General features: G+C 41.2%; 1 protein-coding gene across 3 annotated transcripts in view; it reads left to right on the plus strand.

Moving 5' to 3' along the window:
* The window catches only part of GFRA1 (GDNF family receptor alpha 1), a 194430-nt gene that overhangs the window by 119465 nt on the left and 51612 nt on the right, over window positions 1-23353 (plus strand). For all 3 annotated transcript variants that reach the window (XM_074959278.1, XM_074959276.1, XM_074959277.1), the window contains exon 4: window positions 2444-2783. In XM_074959278.1, coding sequence (XP_074815379.1) covers window positions 2444-2783 — 340 coding nt within the window. The remainder of the gene's footprint in view (window positions 1-2443; window positions 2784-23353) is intronic.

The raw sequence follows: 23353 nt of genomic DNA on the forward strand, positions 1-23353 counted from the left end.
ATTAGTTTATCCTCACATATCCATCAAATAGGGAGCTATGTTATCCCCATTTTACAAATGGGAAAGTGAGACACAAAAAGATTTAGGTGACTTGCCCAAGGTCTCACTGTAAGCCTGTCAGAAAGTTGGGAATCAACTTCAGATCTCCTAAGACCCAGTCCAGTATCAAACAAAAAACCTCCCTTCCTCTCTGAACTAAGTATACATGGTCTGGTGTAATATGATTTGAGTGATAGGGCCTGATTCTAATCTCACTTGCACTAGATCAACACTCTTGTGTTTCCAGTGAGTGTAAGTCAGATCAGAATCAGGCTAGTGATGCTGAAGGCCAATTTCCAGTCTAGTGGTATAAATCCAGAATAACTCCAATGAAATCACTGCAGTTCTGGATTTACACTACTGTAAGGGAGATCTGAAGTTGGTCTCTATGGTCTGTATCTTGTGTTATGTTTTGACTATACGATCTCTCATCTAGATCTAGTGTTTAAACTTCAGACTTTGAATGTAAGACCTGATTGGTCCCTCTGGTTTATAGTGGAATGTTGTATCTGTCCAGGTTTTGTATTTTATGAGGAGGATAAGACACAAACAATGGTGATCTATTTACTAAACAGGAAAGTGGGATGAAGAAAGGCTTGGAATGTGCAATGTAAAATTATTCTTCTGTGACTAGAAAATATAGCTGGACTGAAAATAGATCAAGTGTTTGCTACTTTTGTGTTGGATCAGGCTTCAGAGATGTAGGTATGGGAGATTGTAGTGTAATGTGTTGCTTATTTTTATCATACTGCCACTGAGTGACTGACCCTATAAAGGCTGATGAGTCTCAGCCCCACTTGTGCCACAGTCAACACTCCTCCCCCGGTGCGGGGAAATGAAGAGGGTCATAAAAACAACAAGGAGTCTGGTGACACCTTAAAGACTAACAGATTTATTTGGGCATAAACTGGTAAAAAACAACAACACTTCTTCAGGTGCCACCAGACTCCTTGTTGTTTATGTGGATACAGACTAACACAACTACCCCCTGAAGAGGGTCATGTGACCCAATCATGCATTTGGAGTAGAAAAGGCTCTGATAGAGGAGAGATTTCAGCAGCAGCCTGGAGAAGGCTGCTGTGGGTTTCAGGAGCAGGAAGGCTCCTCTTCCAAAGTGGAATGAAAGCAAATTCGTAAATATCAAAATCCCAGAATTTTGGCCAGCTCTACCTCAGAGTAGCTTGAAAGACTCCAGGCAGTAGGACCCTGGGAGGGGCTTGATGAAGAAGGAAAGGATGAATATATGAACTTTTGAGTATTTTATTCTGGAACTACGTATGGTAATAAACCAGTCCAAGCTATTGCCTACAAGAAGGCCTTTGTGAATTACTGAGGAGCCCTGAAACTGAAGCAGGGATGCTGCAGGCCACCCCAAGCTCTGGATGCAGCGACCCTATTACAGTTTAAGAACTTGCAACATTGTTTTGCTGTTCATGCTTGCAATTGAAATGATGCATAATGGGGACTTATGACTGTTTCTTGGATCTGCAATGTTGGGTGGGTCCTGACTATTTATGGCAATTAAAATTATTTGTCGACCCCTAACTCCAATTTTCTTCTTTGTCGAATGGTTGGGTTTTTGAAAATTTTAATATTCAGATAAATTCTACTAAATTTGCATAATTCCTTACAACTTTCACACTTACCTTAATGAAGTTTTTAGTCTGTACTTTTCCATAGCTTTGTATCCTTGTGTTAGCCTGTGTCTTTAACGCTGATTGTAACCTCCATAGACTTTGTAAGGTTCAGGGTGCACCTATGGTCCTTTTAAGATTATCTTGCTTGTCCTGTAGAGGTGAGCATGGAGTTTACGAGATGTGTAGGATGGGCTTACAGAGCTCATACGTGATTCACTGCACATGCTAACCTTTCAAGTTCTGTGGACTTTGTACCTTGTAAACAATGTATTAGTAAGCATGTAGTCTGTAAATTCTGCAGAATGAGCATATAAACTTTTTACAGGTTGGGAAGTATGGTGGTTGATATGGTTATTGAATGGTATTCATAGAGTTTTTGGAGAACTGACTAAACAGTAACCTGTGTCTTCACTGTCTTCTTTCACAGTCGACAGTTTTTCCATGTTGCAACTCCATTGATTTTAATGGAGTTACACCAGGGATTAATTAGCCCAATATGCATTTACTGTATTTGTTTTACAAGGAAGATAAAGTGCAATGCTACTGACTTTAGTCATCCTTCATTTTCCACCATTATAATTTTAACATATGCTCATGCACTTTCTCTCTCATTGAATTATGAGCCAAAGAAGCATAAGAGGTGGACACGTTTTCTGGCAGCCAAGATTTCTTAGCTGACAAATATATGCTCAAGGTCTCATTAACTGTGAAATAGATACAAACATTGTAACGCAATATAAACCTGATATATTTCTTATTTTTTACAGTGGAGCCAGCACTTTCAAAGGGGAACAATTGTTTGGATGCAGCAAAAGCCTGTAACCTAAATGATACCTGCAAGAGGTTCAGATCTGCTTATATAACCCCCTGCACCAGCAGTACATCTAATGAAATCTGCAACAAGAGGAAGTGTCATAAGGCTCTCCGTCTATTTTTTGACAAAGTTCCCCCAAAGCACAGCTATGGGATGCTCTTCTGCTCCTGTCGAGACATAGCCTGTACAGAAAGGAGACGGCAGACTATTGTTCCTGTGTGTTCGTATGAAGACAAGGAGAAACCAAACTGCTTGAATTTACAAGATTCCTGCAAGAAGAATTACATCTGCAGGTAAGATAGTACATGGCAGGGAAGTGATTAGTGAGGTAGCAGGGAGAACCTTTGGAGCTGCTGAAATTGCCAAGACTCCAAATCAGAATTTCCACCAGGGAACAGGACAGTTGGGGCCGGGGAGGGGGGACTTGACATCTTCAACTGAACAACAAAAGTCTGCATCTGGTTACAGTATATGTCTTCTTAGAAACTGTAACTACTCACTACATGATGGAATGATCTTTTACCCCCCTAGGAAAGATATAAAAACAGAAAGCTGTTTCCTACAAAATTTTGTTGGAAATCTTTCCTTTATGTGTCTTCATGAAGTGATGACTTAGAATATTTTTTTCATAACTGACAAGCTGCAAGAGCTGATGGGAAATTTTAATAATAATTGAACACTCTAACACTGCTTGTGAATATTAGCGTAACTGTTAGTGGATAAAAGCCATAGCCAGGACCTTATTCACAGCCCTAGCATGCAGGTTGCTCACAGGGTTTTTCTGCACTGTCTGGGAATCCTCCCACTCAGGCTTTCAGAGCTGCAGTAGGCTTGGGACTGTTTTGTCCCACCTCAGTATCCCCACAGATATTTGTGTTTGACTGATGTATTCGTAGTTGTTGATTCACTGGTCCAGCTCCCAGCCTTCTTCCTCCTCTGTGTACCTGGGCAGTGGGTGCCCCCAGAGGACATAGCTTTCCTGGGCAGAAGGGGTCCTCATGCCCTGAGCAAGCTCCCTGCACTGGTTCTGCTGCACACAGGGCCTTCTATGCCTCTAGGAAACCTCATACTCCCAGTTACATTCTGTATGTTTATATTAGAAAGCCATTGTACTAATGCCGTATTTTAAAAGTTATAAAAGTTAGAGTCTCATTCATTGCCAGTGGATAGATCCCAATGTGTATTACCCAAATGTTGTGTATTAGCAATGAAAACAAACATTTTAAGAAGTCAAGGATACTGTAGTAAATTATTTGAGTGTGTTTCATATATATTTTGACTGCCCTGGAGTATATTTTGTAGAAATAATTAAGATTTAATATGATTATGTGGCCTCACTATAGTATTCTACTATTAAACCTTTGGGCTGGATCCTAAAGTGTGCCTGAGCTCTGCTCTGTGCACCTGAGAAGGTGGCATAAATAGCCTTCTTCCCTCTCTGTTCTTGGGGAGGCATAGGGGCCAAATTGGAATAGCCTATGGTCTGCTCTAAGTTGTGTCAGTTGCAGTTGGAGTCATTGTGGATAGTTCTCTGAAAACATCCACTCAATGTGCAGGGGGAGTCAAAAAAGCTAATAAAATGTTGGAAATCATTAAGAAAGGGATAGGTAATAAGACAGGAAATATCATATTGCCTCTGTATACATCCATGATACGCCCACATCTTGAATACTGCTTGTAAATGTGGTTGCCCCAGCTCAAAAAAGATATATTGGATTTGGAAAAGGTTCAGAAAAGGGCAACAAAAATGATTAGGGGTATGGAACGGCTGCCATATGAGGAGAAATTAATAAGACTGGGACTCTTCCACTTGGAAAAGAGACGACGAAGGGGGGGATATGATAGAGGTCTATAAAATCATGACTGGTGTGGAGAAAGTAAATAAGGAAGTATTATTTACTCCTTCTCATAACACAAGAACTACTTCGTAGGCGGCAGGTTTAAAACAAACAAAAGGAAGTATTTTTTCACACAACACACAGTCAACCTGTGGAACTCCTTTCCAAAGGATGTTGTGAAGCTCAAGACTGTAACAGGGTTCAAAAAAAAACTAGATAAATTCATGGAGGATAGGTCCATCAGTGGCTAATAGCCAGAATGGACAGGGATGGTGTCCCTAGCCACTGTTTGCCAGAAGCTGGAAATGGGTGATAGGGGATAGATCACTTGATGATTACTTGTTCTGTTTATTCCCCCTGGGGCACCTGGCATTGGCCACTGCTGAAAGACAGGGTACTGGGCTAGATGGACCTTTGGTCTGACCCAATATGGCTTTCTAATGTTGTAATGCCCCCCACAGAGCCATTCCAGCAGCTCAGCGTCCCCAGAATGCTGCACACACTCTTCATCACGGGAGCGGGGAGTGAGTGGCATAGAGCAGGCTACATCAGCTATTCAACACCCAAGGATTCCTATGCAAGGAAAATCCCCAGCTGCCTGTTAAGGTAGCTTTTGGCCCCTCTGCCATACTACTGGAGCCCAGGTTCTGGCCTCTACTGGAAAATGGGGCAAGGCCACTGATTCTGAGAATTATGCTCTGTAGGGACTAATGGACTAAGAAGTAGAGAGGGTTCTCTATTCTAGTTATAATAACTATTTGCATTCAGAAAGTGCATGTTCACCAGGTTCTCAAAATGCTTTCCCAAGGTTATTTGCCCTGATTTTAATCCTGGGTAATAGGGTTATATTATACCCATTATACTGATGGATAAAATAAGGAACAGTTAAATGTCTTGCCCCAGGTTACATAGTAAATCACCAGTGGAACCAGGAACAGAATCCAAGAGTCTTGACTTTCAGGCATCACCACACAAACACATTGCTTCCCGTTAGGAATATGTACTTACAATACAGTATGTGCAAGGGGAGTGGAAGATTGTGGGGGAAAAAAAGGTTACGTTTCACTGGCCTCTAGCATATCCCATTAATGGGAGACTCAAATCCACAGACTTCTTCTTGAGCTCTTGTCACCGTTGAGTGGACAGTATCATACTTGAGTAAATGTACAGTGAACCTCTTTAAAAGTTCCACCATTTTTGATTGATTCTAGAGTTTTCAGTGACATGGTACCCATCTAGAGGAGACTAAAACTAGAAATGGTAATGTCTTTCAGAACGGTCTGAGTCCTTATGGGCATCCACTGTAATTTGCTCCACTGCCCGTATATGTTCTGTTTTACATCTTAATTTTTAATTTTGTTTTTACTATTTTGATAAGCAGAAAAGTTATTTTTGTTAAGATGAAATGCCCATCTCATAAATTGATTTGGATTTGATGAGATTAATGTGGTGATTTAGTCTACCCGCCATATTGCCAGGCAGAATTGATTTTTTTTTATTATTATTATTTATTACTATTCATAAGCCATCCCTGATAAATGTGATTCAAGGCTTGATCTGATTCCTGTCCCCAGGGACTTATTCCAAAGCCTCTCTTGGCAGCTACTTCCACTGCCCAAACTGTTCTCAGTTATGGGGCCAAATGCTAATCACACTTAGTCCCTGAGCTGAATATCTCAGATAGGGTCAGGGAAGAGTTCTTTCTCCAACCCAGTGGCTTGACACTGTGCACTGCTACTATACCTTACAAGCTGGGTTTCCGTGCATCCTGTACGTTTAGGCCTGTGGATGCACATAGTCCTAGAACACCTGGCTTCCTGTCCTCTACCTCAATCCCAAGCCCCTTCTTCCTTGTGCATGGCTCCTCTAGAGTTCCATCCTGCCTGCCATACCTCCCTGAGCAGCAGAGCAATGGTATTTCCACAGTATTTTCAGCCAAGGTTCCACTGCATTCAGTGCCCGTGGGGTGGATTTATCCCATAAAGATTTTCCTATTACTTACGCTGCAGCCGGGAATATTTAGTGTAAGTGCTGCCATTACTACTTCTGTGTTTGTTGTCAGCTCTGGTCAAATGTCGTCTCAGCAGCTAAGTTGTTTAATAGTATTTTATTTCATCAGATTTCATTAATCTTGCCCTGATTTTATGCCTTTTATATTACATCACTGCACAATCCAGCTTGGTAAAAATTGCAATTACCATTGCCCAAAGCTACAACCAGCTCTAAAATGAAAATTGATTTCTTAGCAGGTTTCCTATTCCGTTCCTTTTCATACAAATGTCAGTTCAGAAAGTTTGGGCTCTTTTCTGGCTCAGGGACCCATTGTTTCGTGGGAGTGGGTATGCAGAGGTACAGCACTAGTGTGGAGCACACTGATGGCATTGTGGGAGCATACCAACGTGCAGCAGCACTTCTGTCTCCTTTCTGGAGGTACAAAATGTCTCCTCCCTTCCCAGTTGCAGATGACCAACTGGTGAAGACAGTCATGCTTGACCCACCCTCCCAGGTGTTGTGGGGACTGATACTGACATCATGTCATTCCCTGACCATGGACTCATGGAGAGCAATACCCAATCTTATGGCTGCTCCATATGTATGTGGTGGAGTACTCTTCTGTCCCTCCTTCTCTGGCCCCTCTATACAGAGCCAGCCATAACTGTCCCCATGTCTACTGACATGGTAGTAGCAGGCTTTTTCAAGTACCTTCACATTTTTTTCTTCTCCCAGCAGACTGGGAAGAAAGGCAACAGCTCCCCACTGCTAGTGTTGAGATCCAGAAATACCTAGTCCATGTAGTGGTACCAGAGCCTAAATTAAAATAATTTAAACCCATGGCCTTTAAGCACTTGTTTCTGACTCCAAGGTTTTTTTTTGTTTTGTTTTATTTTGAAGGTAGAAGGGAAAAATAAATGAAGTAATACTTACAAGCACATATTTTAACCACAGTGAAATCCTCATTTGAGAAGAGTTGTTTATTTGGATGTATATCACGCATATCTAAGCACTTTCAGTATTATTCAGGACACTGGCGCATCCTTTTCTCAAAGGCCTCCTAAAATGCTCTCAGACTGTTTACATGGACACCATTTGTTAATACAAATGTTTGGGCCTGCAAACACTGATGCACAAAATATCTAGTTACTATACACAAATATCTATTTACATGCTTAGTTTTGGACATCTTTGAAAATTTCACCCTAGCTATACAGAACACTGAATCTGTCATAAAAACAGGATAAGTACAGGAAAACAACTGGGCCAAACTACAGATACTGTCAACCCATTACTGAGATGATAGGTTAATTAACTTAATTTCCTTCTTCATTGTTCAGAAATGTACATAATCAGCTAGACAAAATAAACTTTTGAACCATGGAAAGAGGGACCAGAAATGTCAGTAAATGCAGATAAGTTCTGGTTTATGTAAAGAATCCTAATTTTTGGTAAATGGCCATGATGTCTTAAAAAAAAATGATCAGGATATCAAATAATTTTTTTTGTTACCACCTACCTAACTGCTACCTCTCCCTGCACTACAGCTCATGTACAAGTTTGAAACCCAGTCTTTCAGGCATGCATTAAAAATGTTAATACTAAAAATGAGCATTGGTAACTTCTTATTATTCATGTTGATAAACAGATCTTCTAAAGACAGTCATCATGCTGTCTGAAGCTGTCTAAAACAGTGTGCGGTCCTGGCACAGTTAAAACATCAAAGGAACCCTATTTTATGACTGCTTGAATCACAAATTGAAACTAGTATGTTTTAGGACATCATTTTGCTTAGCCAAGAACGGCCATACTGGGTCAGACCAAAGGTTGATATAGCCCAGTATCCTGTCAGCTGACAGTGGCCAATACCAGTGCCCCAGAGGGAATGAACAGAACAGGCAATCAGCAAGTGATTCATCCCCTGTCGCCCATTCCCAGCTTCTGCAAAACAGGCTAGGGACACCATCTCTGCCCATCCTGGCTAATAGCCATTGATGGTAGGGTTGCCAGGTGTCTGGTTTTGAACTGGAACACCCAGTTGAAGGTTCCCTGGCAGCTCCAGTCAGCACTGCTGACTGGGCCATTAAAAGTGCAGTTGGCGGTGCTGCAGGTCTAAAGCAGGCTAATGCCTATCTGTCCTGGCACCGTGCTGTGCCCTGAAAGCAGCCAGCAGGTCCGGCTCCTAGGCAGGGGGGCCACAGGGCTCCACGCACTGCCCCCGCCCTGAGTTCCGGCTCCGCACTCCCATTGGCTGGGAACTGTGGTCAGTGGGAGCTGGGGGGCAGTGCCTGCAGGGGTTGGGGAAAGAAGCAGTGTGTGTGGGCAAGTGCAGCGCGCGGAGCCTCCTCCTCCCTCCCGCCTAGGAGCTGGAACTGCTGACCGCTTCCAGGGCACAGCGTGGTGCCAGGACAGGCAGGGAGCCTGCCTTAGACCTGCTGCGCCACTGACCAGGAGCTGCCCGAAATAAGCCTGCGCCCCAAACGCCTACCTCAACCCGCAGCACCCTCTCACATGCCAAATCCCTCTGCCCCACAACCCCTACTGCACCCCAACCTCCTCATCCCCAGCCCCACCCAAGAGCCCTCACCCACTCCCACACCCCAACCCCCTGCCCCAGCCCAGTGAAAGTGAGTGAGGGTGTGGGAGAGTGAACCACCAGGGGAGGGGGAATATAGTGAATGGAGGGCAGGGAAGGGGCGGGGCTAGGGTATTTGGTTTTGTGCAATTAGAAAGTTGGCAACCCTAGTTGATGGACCTGTCCTCCATGAATTTATTTAGTTCTAGCTGAAGGACGCTATGCCACATTTCTGCTGAAGTTATAATCTACAGTATCTCAAGACATTGTTTTCCTTATTTAATGAAAGTGTCTCTATTACTTGGGCTTTTTGAATAATATAGGTTTTGATTAGGTGCACCTTCCAAATCATTAATAAGGTTCTAAGCAGAGTACAAGTGAATTGGACACATAATTTATTAAAAGAACAGAAAAGTCGCACAATATTAATCCATTCATACTGTACAATAAAGATCTGAAGAGAATTGGAAATATAGTAGAACAAAATAAGTCATAAAATAAGAATGTAATTAAAGAATGTAAGTTTCTTATCCTCTACACCTACCACACTCAAAATGGTCAAACAAAGCAGTTTGGCTGATTTTTAATTGGAAGCAGCCAAAAAATAATTCTTGACTTGTTTCAGAAACTAGATGCTTTTTTTCCCCCCTTAAAATAAATGAATTATACATCATATTTAAAGATCAGGTTTTGCAGTATTGTAATTAGCACCTCAGTGGTGATTAGGACTATTTGGTGTTATAAAAAATAAAATAGCCAAGTAATTTATATGCCCATGCAGCACCTAATTTAAACAGTATTTTTCCCCGATATGCATTGCATATTGTGGCACCGTTTTAGTGACTATAAACAAATGTCCCATTGCATATCTATGGACTGGTCCTTTCACATATTGGAAAAACTTTCCTCTCTGAACTCGCCTGTGTGGAACAGCTTCAGAATATGCAATAAAAATATGCAGAGAGGATCAGAGAAGAGAAATATTTCCTAAATGTATAGTATATCTACACCATGTCCATGCACAATAAATATTTTCCGGCTTTCATATATTTGGTGCAAGATATACTAATGGGGCTTGATGCTCAGACATCTGCTCCCGGTTGTAGATGAACACACCTGCACGCACTGTTTGGTGTACAATGTCTGCAGTTGCAGGTCACGATTCTGTGGTGTAGAAGCACAAGTCTTAAAATTTTGGTTTCAACAACCCATTCATGCAAATTAAATTTTGCATGTGACAGCTCTGTGATCTGTACACACAAGTATACAAATTTTAACTGCAGATGTGCAAGTGTGTGTTTGTGTGTGCGTGTTCGCATGCATAAAACTGTGCACACAAAATGGAGTCTGGAATCACTAAAAATCAGATGTTATATTTCTTAGAAGTCTGAAAAAGTTAACACAGACTGTAATGATTATTTTTAAGTCCTTTACAGACTTAAGAAGCATTATTTACCCAATAAAGGAGCTACTACATCTATACCCAGCTTATACAAGACATGTGCAAAACTGCAAGTGCATTTTGCATGCACTGTCTGAAAATGTGGGCTTTAATATGTAAAGTGACATTGAGGGTTTGTTTCTGTAGTACTTGGCATTCAGAACTCCTATTCCAGTAATCTGAGCGATCCCAGTGCGTATGAAAGGATCAGACATTTAGCAAACTAGGAAATTTCCTGCAGACCATGTCCCCTCATGAATATGGTGCCCTGGGCAGCATTGTCTTCTAGTGGCTTCTTAAGCACTGTGGAGATGTTTGTGTGTAGACGTTATGGTGGTAGGGAATCTTTAGTTCCATCCTGTCCCTTTTATTCTCCTGGTGCCAGGGTAATGGAGTCTAGCAGCTTGAGCATTCTTAGGGTACAGCTTTAATGAGAATCAGGGATGTGCGCTCTGGTGGATTTTGATAGCTTCAGGGGAGGGAAAAAGGGGTGCTTATTCTTTCCTCATATTTTCTGTGCTTTAGAAGCAAAATGGGAAAATGAAAGAATCTGTTTCTTTCTCAGTTCTCCTACCCTTTTTCTTTCTTCTTCCCTTTCTAGATTTCCCCATAACTATTAAGCCGCCTCATATCTCACCATTGCTATCTCTCTGCCACGTTATTCATTCTCTTGTATTCACTCTCAAGTCCTCCCCCAGCTGTACACCATTTCCTGTATTTTCTTTTCGCCCTCCCCCAGAATCCTGCCAAGTCCATCCCTCACTTATAGTGGAGGGGAGGAGAGCAGAAGCATAGATGTCAGCATCCTGTCTGGGCTGGTATCCCATGCTGGTATGGGTGCAGCTGGTTTGCTAGGCTCACCAAATGCCCACTGTCTCAGACTCCATATGAATCTAACTCTGTGTGGGAGGGGTCGCTTACGAGGGTGCTCATTGGGAGTTTTCATGGAGGACAAGGTAACAGCAGATTGTCACTGTGAAGTCTAGAAAGTCAGAGTCAGCATGAAGCAATGGAAAAAGCTCACTAACATGGCTAAGAGCTCTCTTTGTTTCGAATATCACCAGGTTGACTCATCACTGGATTTTGTGGTCTGTTACCATCCAGTTTTTAAGTTCTCAGCTATTTTTGGCTTTTTTACACACACTGCTTTACAAATTACACCCAGGTGACAGCAGAGGCATTCAGCTACTGGTGAGTGTATTATAGACCCGGAGTGGTCTCTGCAATGCATATATATATATCCATTTTTCACTCGCAGCTGGCTGGCAGCTGTTTCAGGTGGTTAGTCTGCTTTGGGTTTTGCAAACTGGGACCCCACAGTAGTTTATGTAAAATTGTCTGGGACCAGCCCTGAAAAAAGGGACATTCCTGATTATCTTACACATCAATTCCTGATTATCCTACCCTACTTAGTAAAAAAAAAAAAAAGATTGTTTTCAGGGGGAGCAGAAGCTAGTATGTTTTGTGGGGGAAATAGGGTGGGTTTCCAGAAAATTTTTTTGCTAGCCTGGCAAAAAGTGCTAATGTGGGTTCTGCAAAATAAGCAAAAACCTACTAAATTAATGAGAAGTTAAGACTGAGCTATTTAATAGTGCAAAAGTCAGGAAACAGAGAGGTAAGGTTACCACTGTAATGTCAATTTTACCCACTTGCACATATTCATTACAGCAACGTCTTTAATGAGCAGCCTAAAATAGGCTTAGGATTACTTTGTTTTTAGTAAACATAGTGTGTTTTACATTTCTTGCCTTTGAATGTCATTCTTGCAAGCCTCAAAACTAATCGACCAATTTTCAGTTGCTCTCTCATTTGTATATAATTCAACATAGACATGAACAATCCTTTCCTAAAGCGTGGCCAGAAATCCCTTTGGAATTTAACAACAAAACATCCAGCAAAACAAAACAAAACAAAACATCCTCCTTCCCTAAGTGCACAGAACTGTTTTTGAGGTGCTAAAATCTGGCTAACCATTCCTCATTTATACTTTCTATGTTCTGCTCAAGAGGGTATTGAGGATTAGAAGCCTGTTGGATGATTGATAGTCTGGAGTGATGGATCCCCTCTAAACAGCAAACAAGAATATAGTAATTATACAAATAGCTCAGATCTATCTTGCTGCCAAAACTTTCATACAACTCCTTGCTTTACAGCCAGGAGATCCTCTCTCAGATTCATTTCGTGCTTTAAGAAGCAGCAACTAGATAGTATCTTCCAATTGAGGTCTTTTGTCAAACAATTCTGAAATTTCAGAGCAAAAGACTGTTCAGTCAAGTAGAACTTTTCAGGGATTCCTGAAACCCTCAGTAACCAAGGGAAATGAGTGTAGTTCTCCTCTCCCTGTACTATAAAAAATAAAAGTTATATGTCTTAACATGGTCAAAGAACTATTCGATTTCTGCCAACTTCTGTTTTGTAAGATGTAGTTTGGTGATGTCTCTGATACTGCTCAAGTCCTGCTATTACTTTTAGATTATTTTTCAGTATAAAAGCTAACAGTAGCATTCAGTTCATTCATTGTTACCTGTCTGCAGTGTCCCCACAAAATGGAAAGAAGGACTGAACCGAGTGGACAAACATACAGTGATCGTCAAATGATTTGGGATACAAAAGATTGTACTTAGTATCCCTAGTATATCACTGTGTCTGAAAAGATCACTTTTTTGTTTAAATCGGTGATGCAAGAATACTGCCTTTTTATTACTTCTACAGGGAGTAAAATAGGGATGTAGACTGTGGGTTAGAATCTTAATTAAAGGAAGTGGAGTTGCAACAGTTTGAATTTGGCCCATTTTGTTTTGTTTCCTTATCACAGTAGGAACATTAAGCTGCTTTTTAACGTTACATACTGCGACATAGAAATCATAGAATATCAGGGTTGGAAGGGACGTCAGGAGGTCATCTAGTCCAACCCCCTGCTCAAAGCAGGACCAATCCCCAATTTTTGCCCCAGATCCCTAAATGGCCTCCTCAAGGATTGAACTCACAACCCTGGGTTTAGCAGGCCAATGCTCAAACCACTGAGCTATCCCTCCCCAAGCTTAGTCAGAAATGCCAGACTACTGCCCTAAACCAGGAAAGCTTAACTTTAAGCAACACAAGCTATTACATCAAATTCATCCTTGGTGTAACTCCACTGAAATCAGTGGAGTTATACCGAAGGTGAATTTGGCCATTACGTAGGCAAATCTGCAGGCAGTGTTAAGTAAAAGAATGTCAACTGATTCTACTATTACACTATATTGGACTTAGTAAAGGTTATTTATATCACTCTACATCGGACCACAGTGAGAATTTTTTTAATTGCAGCTCATATTTTAAAACAGCTCAATGACAATGTAAGCACTGAAACTAGTAGATGATTATCTGTTTCTCATCAGAGCTCTTTGACATGCACTTGCATATTTGTGAATTTTATATATTTAAATTTTTATTCTACAACTTCACTTTCATTAATTTTAAATACTGCCATCTTTGTGTTCCTGCTACTGTTGAATAAAATCCAGATTTGAAGTAAGGTACTGATATCTACAGAGAATACAAAGCAAAGTTAGAACTGAGCTAGTTATGTGTGATTCTTTGATTTTCTTCTAGCTCTGAAATAAGTGACATGGAGAAAGTTTCATGCTGTATGTTCACTGTTCAGTATAGATTTACTGTACCATTTGACTGTGACCTTGCCTCGGATTAATATATGATTTACATTCATATATTCTTGGCCATAGTTGCCATTATGGATATTTTCAACTGAGACAAAAGACCAGATGAGACAAAAGACTGTTATATTTCCAAATCTCTACTTTTAAGTATTTTCTCATGGTAATAGGTAGAAATAATACAAACACAAGCATAGTATGGATAGATGGCAAATGCCTGGAGATCTAGACTTTGTTGATGATATTGAGCAACACCTGTGCAAAGCTATAAAGATAGATACTTTTGCAAAAACAGAAGGACAAGTATAGCTCAAAATCAGTTATCCCAAAACTTCCTTGTAACCCAACATGGAACAGTAATATCATACTAGAAGGCAAAAACATCAAAAAAGTAGAACAGTTCCTTTATTTGGGCAGCACCAAGCTAGCCAATGGAGACCTCAAGAAAGATGTGACATCAAGGATAGGAAAGGCATCCACAACATTCACTAAGCTCAACAATGTATGGAAATCAAAGATATAGAGAATCAAACCAAAATTGATAATTTTCAACTCAAACATAATCTCAGTGCTAACATACATCTGTGAGAGCTGGAGAGCTATTAAAATGTTAGAAAAATAAGTGTCTACAAAATAAATACCTATGTAAGTGTGACGGGTCCTCAGGGTGCAACACAGACAGTGAGACCTCTGAGCTCTTCAAACCCACCAACCTGGGCTGCCTCTCACACTGTTGTGATGCTGACATCAAACTACAAGCCTCTGACAGGCACTGCACTCACACAGACATCCACAGGCAGGGACACACCCAACTGAGTTGTATGAATGATCCCCCAGCCACTCATGAACAATCAATAGGGAGGCTCCAGCCAATTCCTCATCCCCTCAGTCTTTAACCCCTGAACTGAACTGTCTTGCACTGGTCAAAAGCCTGACCAGTGTAAGTTCATTACCTAGTTCACCACTTCATCAAAGGAAAGTGGACATTACTTAACTCTTGGTTCATTAATAAACAAAAGTGATTTTATTAAGTATAACAAGTAGGATTTAAGTGGTTCCAAGTAAGAACAAAGTAAGTTACCAAGCAAAATAAAACAAAACACGCAAGTCTAAGCCTAATACATTAAGAAACTGATCACAGATGAAGTTTCACCCCCAGAGATCTTCCAATAAGCTTCTTTCACAGACTGTACTTCCTAGTCTGGGTCCAACAATGACTCCCTCCCCTGTAGTTTCTGTCCTTTGTTCCAGTTTCTTTCAGGCATCTCTTTGGGGTGGAGAGGCCATCTCTTGAGCCAACTGAAGACAAAATGGAGAAGGTTCCAGGGCCTTTTATATTCTCTTTTGTGAAAGGACACCCCTTTGTTCTTACTGTGGAAAATCACAGCAGCAAGGTGGAGTTTGTAGCCACCTGGGCAAGTCACATGTCCATGAATGATTCAGCTTTTTGCAGGCCCACGGCACTGTTTACATGTTAGTTTGAACGTTCCCAGGAAAGCTCAGATGTGGATTGGCATCTCCCAAAGTCCATTGTTAGTTAAGTACTCCCAATTACTTGAGTAATCTCTTCACAACATGTTGGCCAAACTTTCTTATGTGTTCCTTACAGCAAACACTTTAAATACAAGCAGAGAGCCAACGCTCATAACTTCAGATATAAAAATGATACATGCATTTAAATCGGATGAATATATTCATTTGATCATAACCTTCACAAAGATATGTTAACTGGCATATCTAGCATAAAACATATTCCACTTACATCATATTTACACTCGTAAGCAAATTTTTTAAAGCATTATGGAGTGCAGCATCACACACTCATTCTAAATCTCAAACTTTTTGTCTAAACAGGAGTTGAATCAAACAGCTTTTCTCAGCCTGACAGATGGTACAAGCAGGTTACAGTTCTTCAATACACCAGGTGGGACTACGTTCCAGCCTGGAACCAAACTTCCCCAATTCAAAATCTTTGTCCTCCAGACATTCTTCCAGGTGTTGAGTTGCTGGGAAAGAGAGATCAAATGATGTCACTTTCTCTCTCTTTATATATCTTCCAACTTCTAGAAAGATTTTTTCTGTGGTGTGGGAGTCAATCAGTCCCCACTGGTCAAGCAGTCTCCATAGTGTATGTGCCTTCTTCAAGAAGACTCTGGGACCATGGATTCTGTGTTGATGAGCCATTAACGACCATCTGGCTATTGATGGCTACTCTTTTGTTGTAACTGAAAGGCTGGTTGTGGGTGTTCCCAACAATACAACATATTTAAGTAACACATATAGCAATACTTCATAACTTCACATACAGCAATAGTACATGCAATCCAACAGGTTCTTAGTGTTCAAGGAGATCAAGACTGACAGAATGATACCTCACAAGACATACTTTGTACAAAACATATATCACAGTGGTGAGTATGGCAGTTTCAGGGTGCTCCTTTGAGGTACAAAGTGTCCCAATAAGATTCTGGGCATTAGATGGAGAGACTTCATTGCCAACAAAGCAATCAGAGAAATTGTGAACGAGCAGCTTGTCTCCACTAGAATTAGAAGGAAGCATCGGGCATATTTGGGGAATGTACTCTGGATGCCAGCACACATACTCCTGCATGACGCTGTCAAGTGGAAACCAACTGCTTTGAGGAAATGAGGGAGCCGAAGAGAAATCTTAAGAACTACCCTTGGCAGGAGGACAGAACAATCTATCTCAAGTCCATAAAGCAGATGGAAGCAACAGCTAAATACAGAGAGGGATGGAAGAGACTGGTTTCTGCTCTGTATGCCCAACATTGGTGCAAAAAGTATTTTGTAATATATGGGTACAAAATACATTGATTATTTCTTTTATTACATTAAATGCTCATGTATCTGTTAAAAGTAAGTAAAACATTTTGAGTGAGATCAGTTCTGAGTTAGCTAGTTTAGTAGTTCCAGATGTTTAGTTCTGGCTGTTTGGCTCACCCGTTGGCTTCCGGGAAAGTGGGACCCACAAAGGTGACAGTAAGCAACCTTTATGCCCCTGTGATCCTTGGACTGATAATTGCTGGATCAGTCCTGAAGAACATCCTAAAGCAGCTTCAGGACTAGTTCAAGGTGTATTAGTTTCCTACAGTCCCGCAGGATAGCCAGAGTGCAAGAGCACTCTGGCCACCCTCCCTTTTCCCCAGTCACACCTGCTTTGCCAAAAGAGGATGACAGAACCATGTATGGCAGTCCAGTGACACAAGGGATTTCCATATAGCAAGGGAATCCCTAATTGGTAGTTATGCCAGCTTTAAGGCCTGTGCACAACCAGAGTGACATAAAACAGCCTTAACAGAGCTGAGGATCTACCCCACTATGATTTCACCAATAGATTTCTCGGTAGACAGTCAGAAGTACAGGTCAGAAGAGACCATAAATACGTTTTAAGAGGGTTTGCACAGTCTCCAAACCATATAATAGTTTCCTGCAGGTCAGCTGCATTGCATTATAATTTACTCTAGTGTTTACAGATGATATTGCCACAGTCTTCTCTCCCAGGTGCTTTGATATTGCATCCCTTCAGTGCTCACTTGTGATCCAGCCTTAGATATATATGTAAGGTCCAGTGGTACACCCAAAGTACTGCAATTGCATCAATATCCCTGGCTACTTTTTGAAAGAGACAATGACTTCCCTAGGTTCCCAGCCTGTAATTCAAAGACACCCCTGGTTGCCCATCTAATGAAGTGAGAACAGCTGCATCCATAAAGGACTAGTTCTTTCTTAAATAAAATTATTTCAAGAGACACTCTGAAAAGTGGACACCCGTAAACATGATGTAGTCATTTATATTACAAGCCACAGATTAAATAGCATAAAGAAATGAAATGAAAATATACAAAAGCTGCTTTATTAAAAGTTTTATCTAGTGGATTTGTTCATGTTATTGGAAAGCTTTGTTGCAGAGACAGGCTATAAAACTTACAAGCACCCTTTGTCAAAAAAACATAGCCTGAATGCAGTGCCAGATGTATTGGGAGACTTGAGAATGCTGCTTATTTTCAGTGCTTTCATTTCAGATGTTGTACCCTTTTGCTTCAGTCAATTTTGAAATGAACATATTTGTTGCCTTAACTATAAAGTTGAAAAAAAAATCTTTCTAACCTACAGTTAAAGTTCAATTCATAATTTTGTAGAAGATTCTCAAGCAAGTGTTTTGTTTGCAGTTGGGAAAACAGAAACACATTATATATGTTTAAAATCAATGCAAGGAAACAGAACTCCACAACACATATTTAATATAGGTTTGATTTCCTGTGGAATACTTTCCAGATGTTCTCTCAAACAGGCCTCTAGAAAGTATGGTCTGGGGTAATTTTTTGAAAACAGAAAGAAAATTCTGTTTTGTGTCACTGTACCAGAAAATTACTGTTCTAATGCTTTATTACTTTATCCTGTGTCCATAATTTGCACCATATTTTTGAAAATTGTTTTATTACACAGAAAGGTCAGTAGTATAAAATATATGTATTAACCTATTGCAAATAAATCATATTAATTTAGACTCGCATCTGAGAGTGGTAGTTTCTCTTAAGACCCAGTGGAGACATAGTTACCTTAAATTAAAATTGCACTAATACATGATCTTATGGTACTTAGAGGTTTAAACTAACACTGACAATCATTGGATTACAGTTCTGGTGAGTTCTTTTGTCTCGTTGTACCAGACATTGAGTATAAGGATATGTTGTGTCCCAAGTGATTAACCCATGCAAGAAAAGAGGAAATGAAGAAAAATTCCTACACTGCTGACTTGGCTTCTCTTGCTTTGCTTAAAATGCAGTAGCAAAACATACCAGGAGACAGGGAGTATGTTTGTTGTTTTAGACCAGGGGTTCTCAAACTTCATTGCACTGCGACCCCTTTCTGACAACAAAAATTACTTCACGACCCTAGGAGGCGGGACTGACGCCTGAGCCCGCCCAAGCCCCACTGTCCTGAGTGGGGTTGGGGGGGCACCAAAGCCTGAGCCCCACCACTCTGGGCAGGGGGGCCAAAGCTGAAGCTCAAAGGCTTCAGCCCCAGGCAGGGGGCCTGCAACCTGAGTCCTGCTGCCCAGGGCTGATGCCCTCGGGCTTTGGCTTCGGCCCTGGGTAGTGGGGCTCGGGCTTTGGCTTCGGCTCTGGGTAGTAGGACTCAGGCTTCAGCCTCGGGCCCCAGCAAATCTAAGTCAGCCCTGATGACCCCATTCAAAGGGAGTCCCGATCCACTTCGTGGTCCCAACCCACAGTTTGAGAACCCCTGTTTTAGACTAATTGTTACTTAGGAAAAGAAGTATAGCTAATGCAAAAACAGAAAAACACATTTAAATGAATATAGGTGTTGTCAGTTTTAAAAGTGTATTTTGTGTAAAAGTGTGTTTATGGAAATATTTGTGTTCTAATTGACTTTTTCACTGATATTTATTTTACATAAGATGAAGTAACTTTTTTTAAGATAAATTAAATCAGGAATGGGATATCTGTGTGTGACTTAATACATTAAATAAATAATAAGAAAATAGTTGAAAATCAGCTCCTGAAGTCCAAGGTTCTGTATGTTACTTGCAAGAGTAAGCGACTGCCTGTCATCAGCTAATGTGGAGAAACAGCATTCTGTACTCAGCTCAGGGAGGGAAAATGTAAATTTATTTAATCTTCACTGTTTGGCTTTTCTCCCCTCCCAAAAAAGAAAAACACGAGTAAATATTTGAAGGGGACTCCCTCCCCCCCCCCCAAGTCCCCCCAGAAAAACAAACACTAATTTCTTCTGTAAAGTTAATAGAGCTGCTGGTTAATTAATGTATATAAAGATATTTCATAAGTTTTTAAAAACTACTTAAGACCTGTTAAAATTCATAGTTGTGCCCAACTACCCAGTAGTGTGTGTATTTAAATAAGTAAATATGATACCAGTTAAAAGCATGGAAGTTTAGAGGTACTGAAGGAAAAAGTCAGCACAGATGGGTCAAAATAGAAACCACAGGTGCCAGTGTAACCCCCTTTTCTGTCTTTCCTTCTTTCTCCCTCCCCCACTTTTTTCTGGTGTTCAGTCAAAAACTTAATTGCTGTAATTACAGCTGCTGTTTCTACTTGCTCTGAGTTGACCAAACATTCCCAGATAAGGTGGCAGTATAGAGGCTTTAGTCACTGTAAATAAGTAGTTGCTATTTCAGCAGAATAGAGGGAGTGCAGGAAGATATTAACCATGTTCAGTAGCTGTTTTGAAGCTAGTTGGGAAATCTTTAAGGGCAATCATTCCTGTAAACTCATGCACGGGCGCACACAGCCTTAATTCAAAGCTGAAAGCCCTGACCAATCAATAGTGAAGTCTATTAGGGGTGCAAAACTGGCAGGCATTTTGAGCACCAATCAGATGTTCCAACTCAGCCCTGTAGGGAGAGGATAAGGCTGCCAGCAGTAACCCAGAATGAATCTGTGGGTTGGATCTCAATACACTTTCCTGTAATTTTACAGGTTAATTGGACCTTACTGGTGTGAAGCAGTTACATGTTAAGGTATCTGTAAACTCCTTAGTCCCAAGAAGGAAAATAAATAATGTTTTTTTTATATAGCATAGGCTTATAGTTAAGGGGATAGGGAAGTTTGCTACTTGCCTAAAAGGCTGCTGCCTTACTCTTGTTATTCTAACAAGAATTAGAATTACTTAGAATTAAGTAAGATATTTGTGTGAATATCTATATTGTTGAGACACAAAGTATGGCCTTGTGCCCTGACCAGTAAAGCACCAGTCAGAACCAACCCAGCCCTGCAGAGAGAAGCTAGAGCTACCCGGTTAACCCAGACTGAATCGGTGGGTTGGCTCTCAATATGTAATTCAGACTGTAATTTTATAGTCAGTGGGACTGAGACTGAGAAAACACCATAAAGGAGGAATTGTAGACTAAGGGCCAAATGTCTTCATTAATTGTATTACATCATTGAACCAAAGACACCGTGTGAGCCTAACTGCGACAGTAATTGTCAGTTTTTCTCATTTGAAATTGTGTATGTGCTCAATATTGTTGATGCTGAAACAATTGGTTACGTGGTACACCTAGCTGACTGGAGTGGGGGGCACTGAAGCCCCAGAAGTCTGACTGCTGTGAGGCCCCGCCACTCTGGGGCATGCGGCTGAAGCTGAAGAAGTCACAGAGGTCTCTTAAAGTCACAGAATCTGTGACCCCGTGGCAAAATCATATCCTTAGTTATAAATTACAGACATACAAAAAGAGAGTCTGTGCACTGGCCAATGCCATATCGATACTCACATACCCAAAGATTTCATCATTGGGTGGATCTCTCAACAAGTGGTCATCAATAGAGGGTTCCTGCTGGGACCTTCCCAATGAAGTCTTCCCACTCTAGCCCAATCAGGGGACCTCATTTATCGCATTGTTCTGACCACATCTAACACCTTATGCATATGCATGAGGGTTCCAACCCTCCTTTTTCTTATCTGTACTTCCACACCCCATAAGTTTTGGGGCACTCTGCTTTTCATAGGTTGTTCTCTAAGTTCCCTTTTTCCTTATTAGCATCTTATTAACATTTATGTCAACCTGTTTCCAGGGTAACCTGCGTTCAGAACAGAACTTTCTGTGATGTTACAATCAGATGTCTTGAGGTCTTGACTTTCTAGATGGATACATTACAACATACATATTGAAACATCACCTATCGGCCCATTCTTTACTTATGTACCTAATTCACACTCATCACTCCTAAATACTTGTTAATCTTATACTCACATAGTCCTATCCTATTTATCTGTTCATCACACGTTCATTATATACAACGTAACATATGAGTTCACCATGACAATAAAACACCTCAATGATCAAATGAACTAAGTGGCTAGATGTTGCACAGTGCCACAGAAGAGGCCACTTGATTTGCTTCGTACAAGAGAGGAATGGTATATTTCAGCTTGGCTTTTCTAGTTTGATGTAACTGAAATCACTGTATACACATGTTCATGTACTTAGCCTGAAATTTTCCAGTATCAGAGGTATGCTATTCTTCTGTTTGAATTTTAATCGAGCACATCCCTTAAAGTGACTGTGTTGTGTCTGCCAAATGGTGTCTAGACACGAGAGCAGGTTTGGCTAATTAGTGTAGTCACCCGGATGGCTCAACAGTTGTCTGTGCACTCTGTGCATTTCTGCAGCTGAGACAGAGTTGGAAATGTAATCCATAGGCAATATCTCTGCTAAATCCAAATGGGAACCTATCGAGTATCCTTGCTAAGCTTGTCACATCTGGAAATTGCTCTTTACCTCATTTACCGACCAAACTTATGGACTTTGGGGAAATATTATCTACTTGCTATAACAAGTGAATAAATCATGTTTTTAGTAGTGTACACTCAAATCCACCACGGACTCCTGTATGGTCTCATGCACTTACGCAGTTTTGAAATTCTGTCCAAAGGAGGTCAGTGGTACACTCCCAGTTTGCAAAAGGAAAGACACTAGTGGAGTTAGGCACTTATGGTGTGGTTCACAAAAGACCCATTTTTAGGTACCTCTGCAATCCATAAAAGTCCCACTTGGCTGCCACCTGTGTGTGCAGGTGCCTAAGTATTTTGCAATAAAAGTTCTCTAGGTGCCTATATTTCTGCCTCTCTGCATGTCTACTGCTGCCTCCCTCTCAGTGCCTATCTCCTGCCTAAGTCCTAGAGCAATTCACAAACCGGGGATGGTAGGTATTCAGCCACTTAAGTCTCATGGGGGGGGCTTGATTTGGTAGCCATACTCAGAGGCTGCCTACTGGGTCAGGTCCCTCACTCCAGGTCATACTCAACAGCTGGGCAGAGAAGACAGCATCCCTTAGCCTAGTAGATAGATTGTTCATCCAGGGTGTGGGAGACCTGTGGTTCAAGGTCCCCCTCCTGAGGGAGAGAAGGGATTTGAACAGGGATCATCCACCTCTTAGGTGAGTGCCCTAACCACTAGGCTATGGAATATTCTGATGTAGGTCTGCCACAATCTTTCTTATTGAAGTTCTTTCACTTCAGTTAAATAATTAAATATCATTTGGGCCTGTGAAAGAGCTAGAATGACTCTATAGCCCAGTGGTTAGGGCACTCACCCAAGAGGTTTCAAATCCCTTCTCTGCCTCAGGAGGAGGGGGACTTATACCAGGGGGCACCCATATCCTGAATGAGTACCCTATCAATAAGCTATTATGCTAAAGGTTATAAGGGAGGTCTTTCTCCTCCGCTATTTTGTTTTGCCCCCTCCCCTCCCCCCCACAATTTAGATAGCTGAACACCTCTCTTCCCCCAATTCATGGTTCAGAAGAAGAGATAGACATGTCCCTGCAGCCCAGACTTAGGTGCTGAACTATGAGACCTA

The sequence above is a fragment of the Natator depressus genome, chromosome 7 (assembly GCF_965152275.1).
Source record: "Natator depressus isolate rNatDep1 chromosome 7, rNatDep2.hap1, whole genome shotgun sequence".
Lineage (NCBI taxonomy): Eukaryota > Metazoa > Chordata > Testudines > Cheloniidae > Natator > Natator depressus.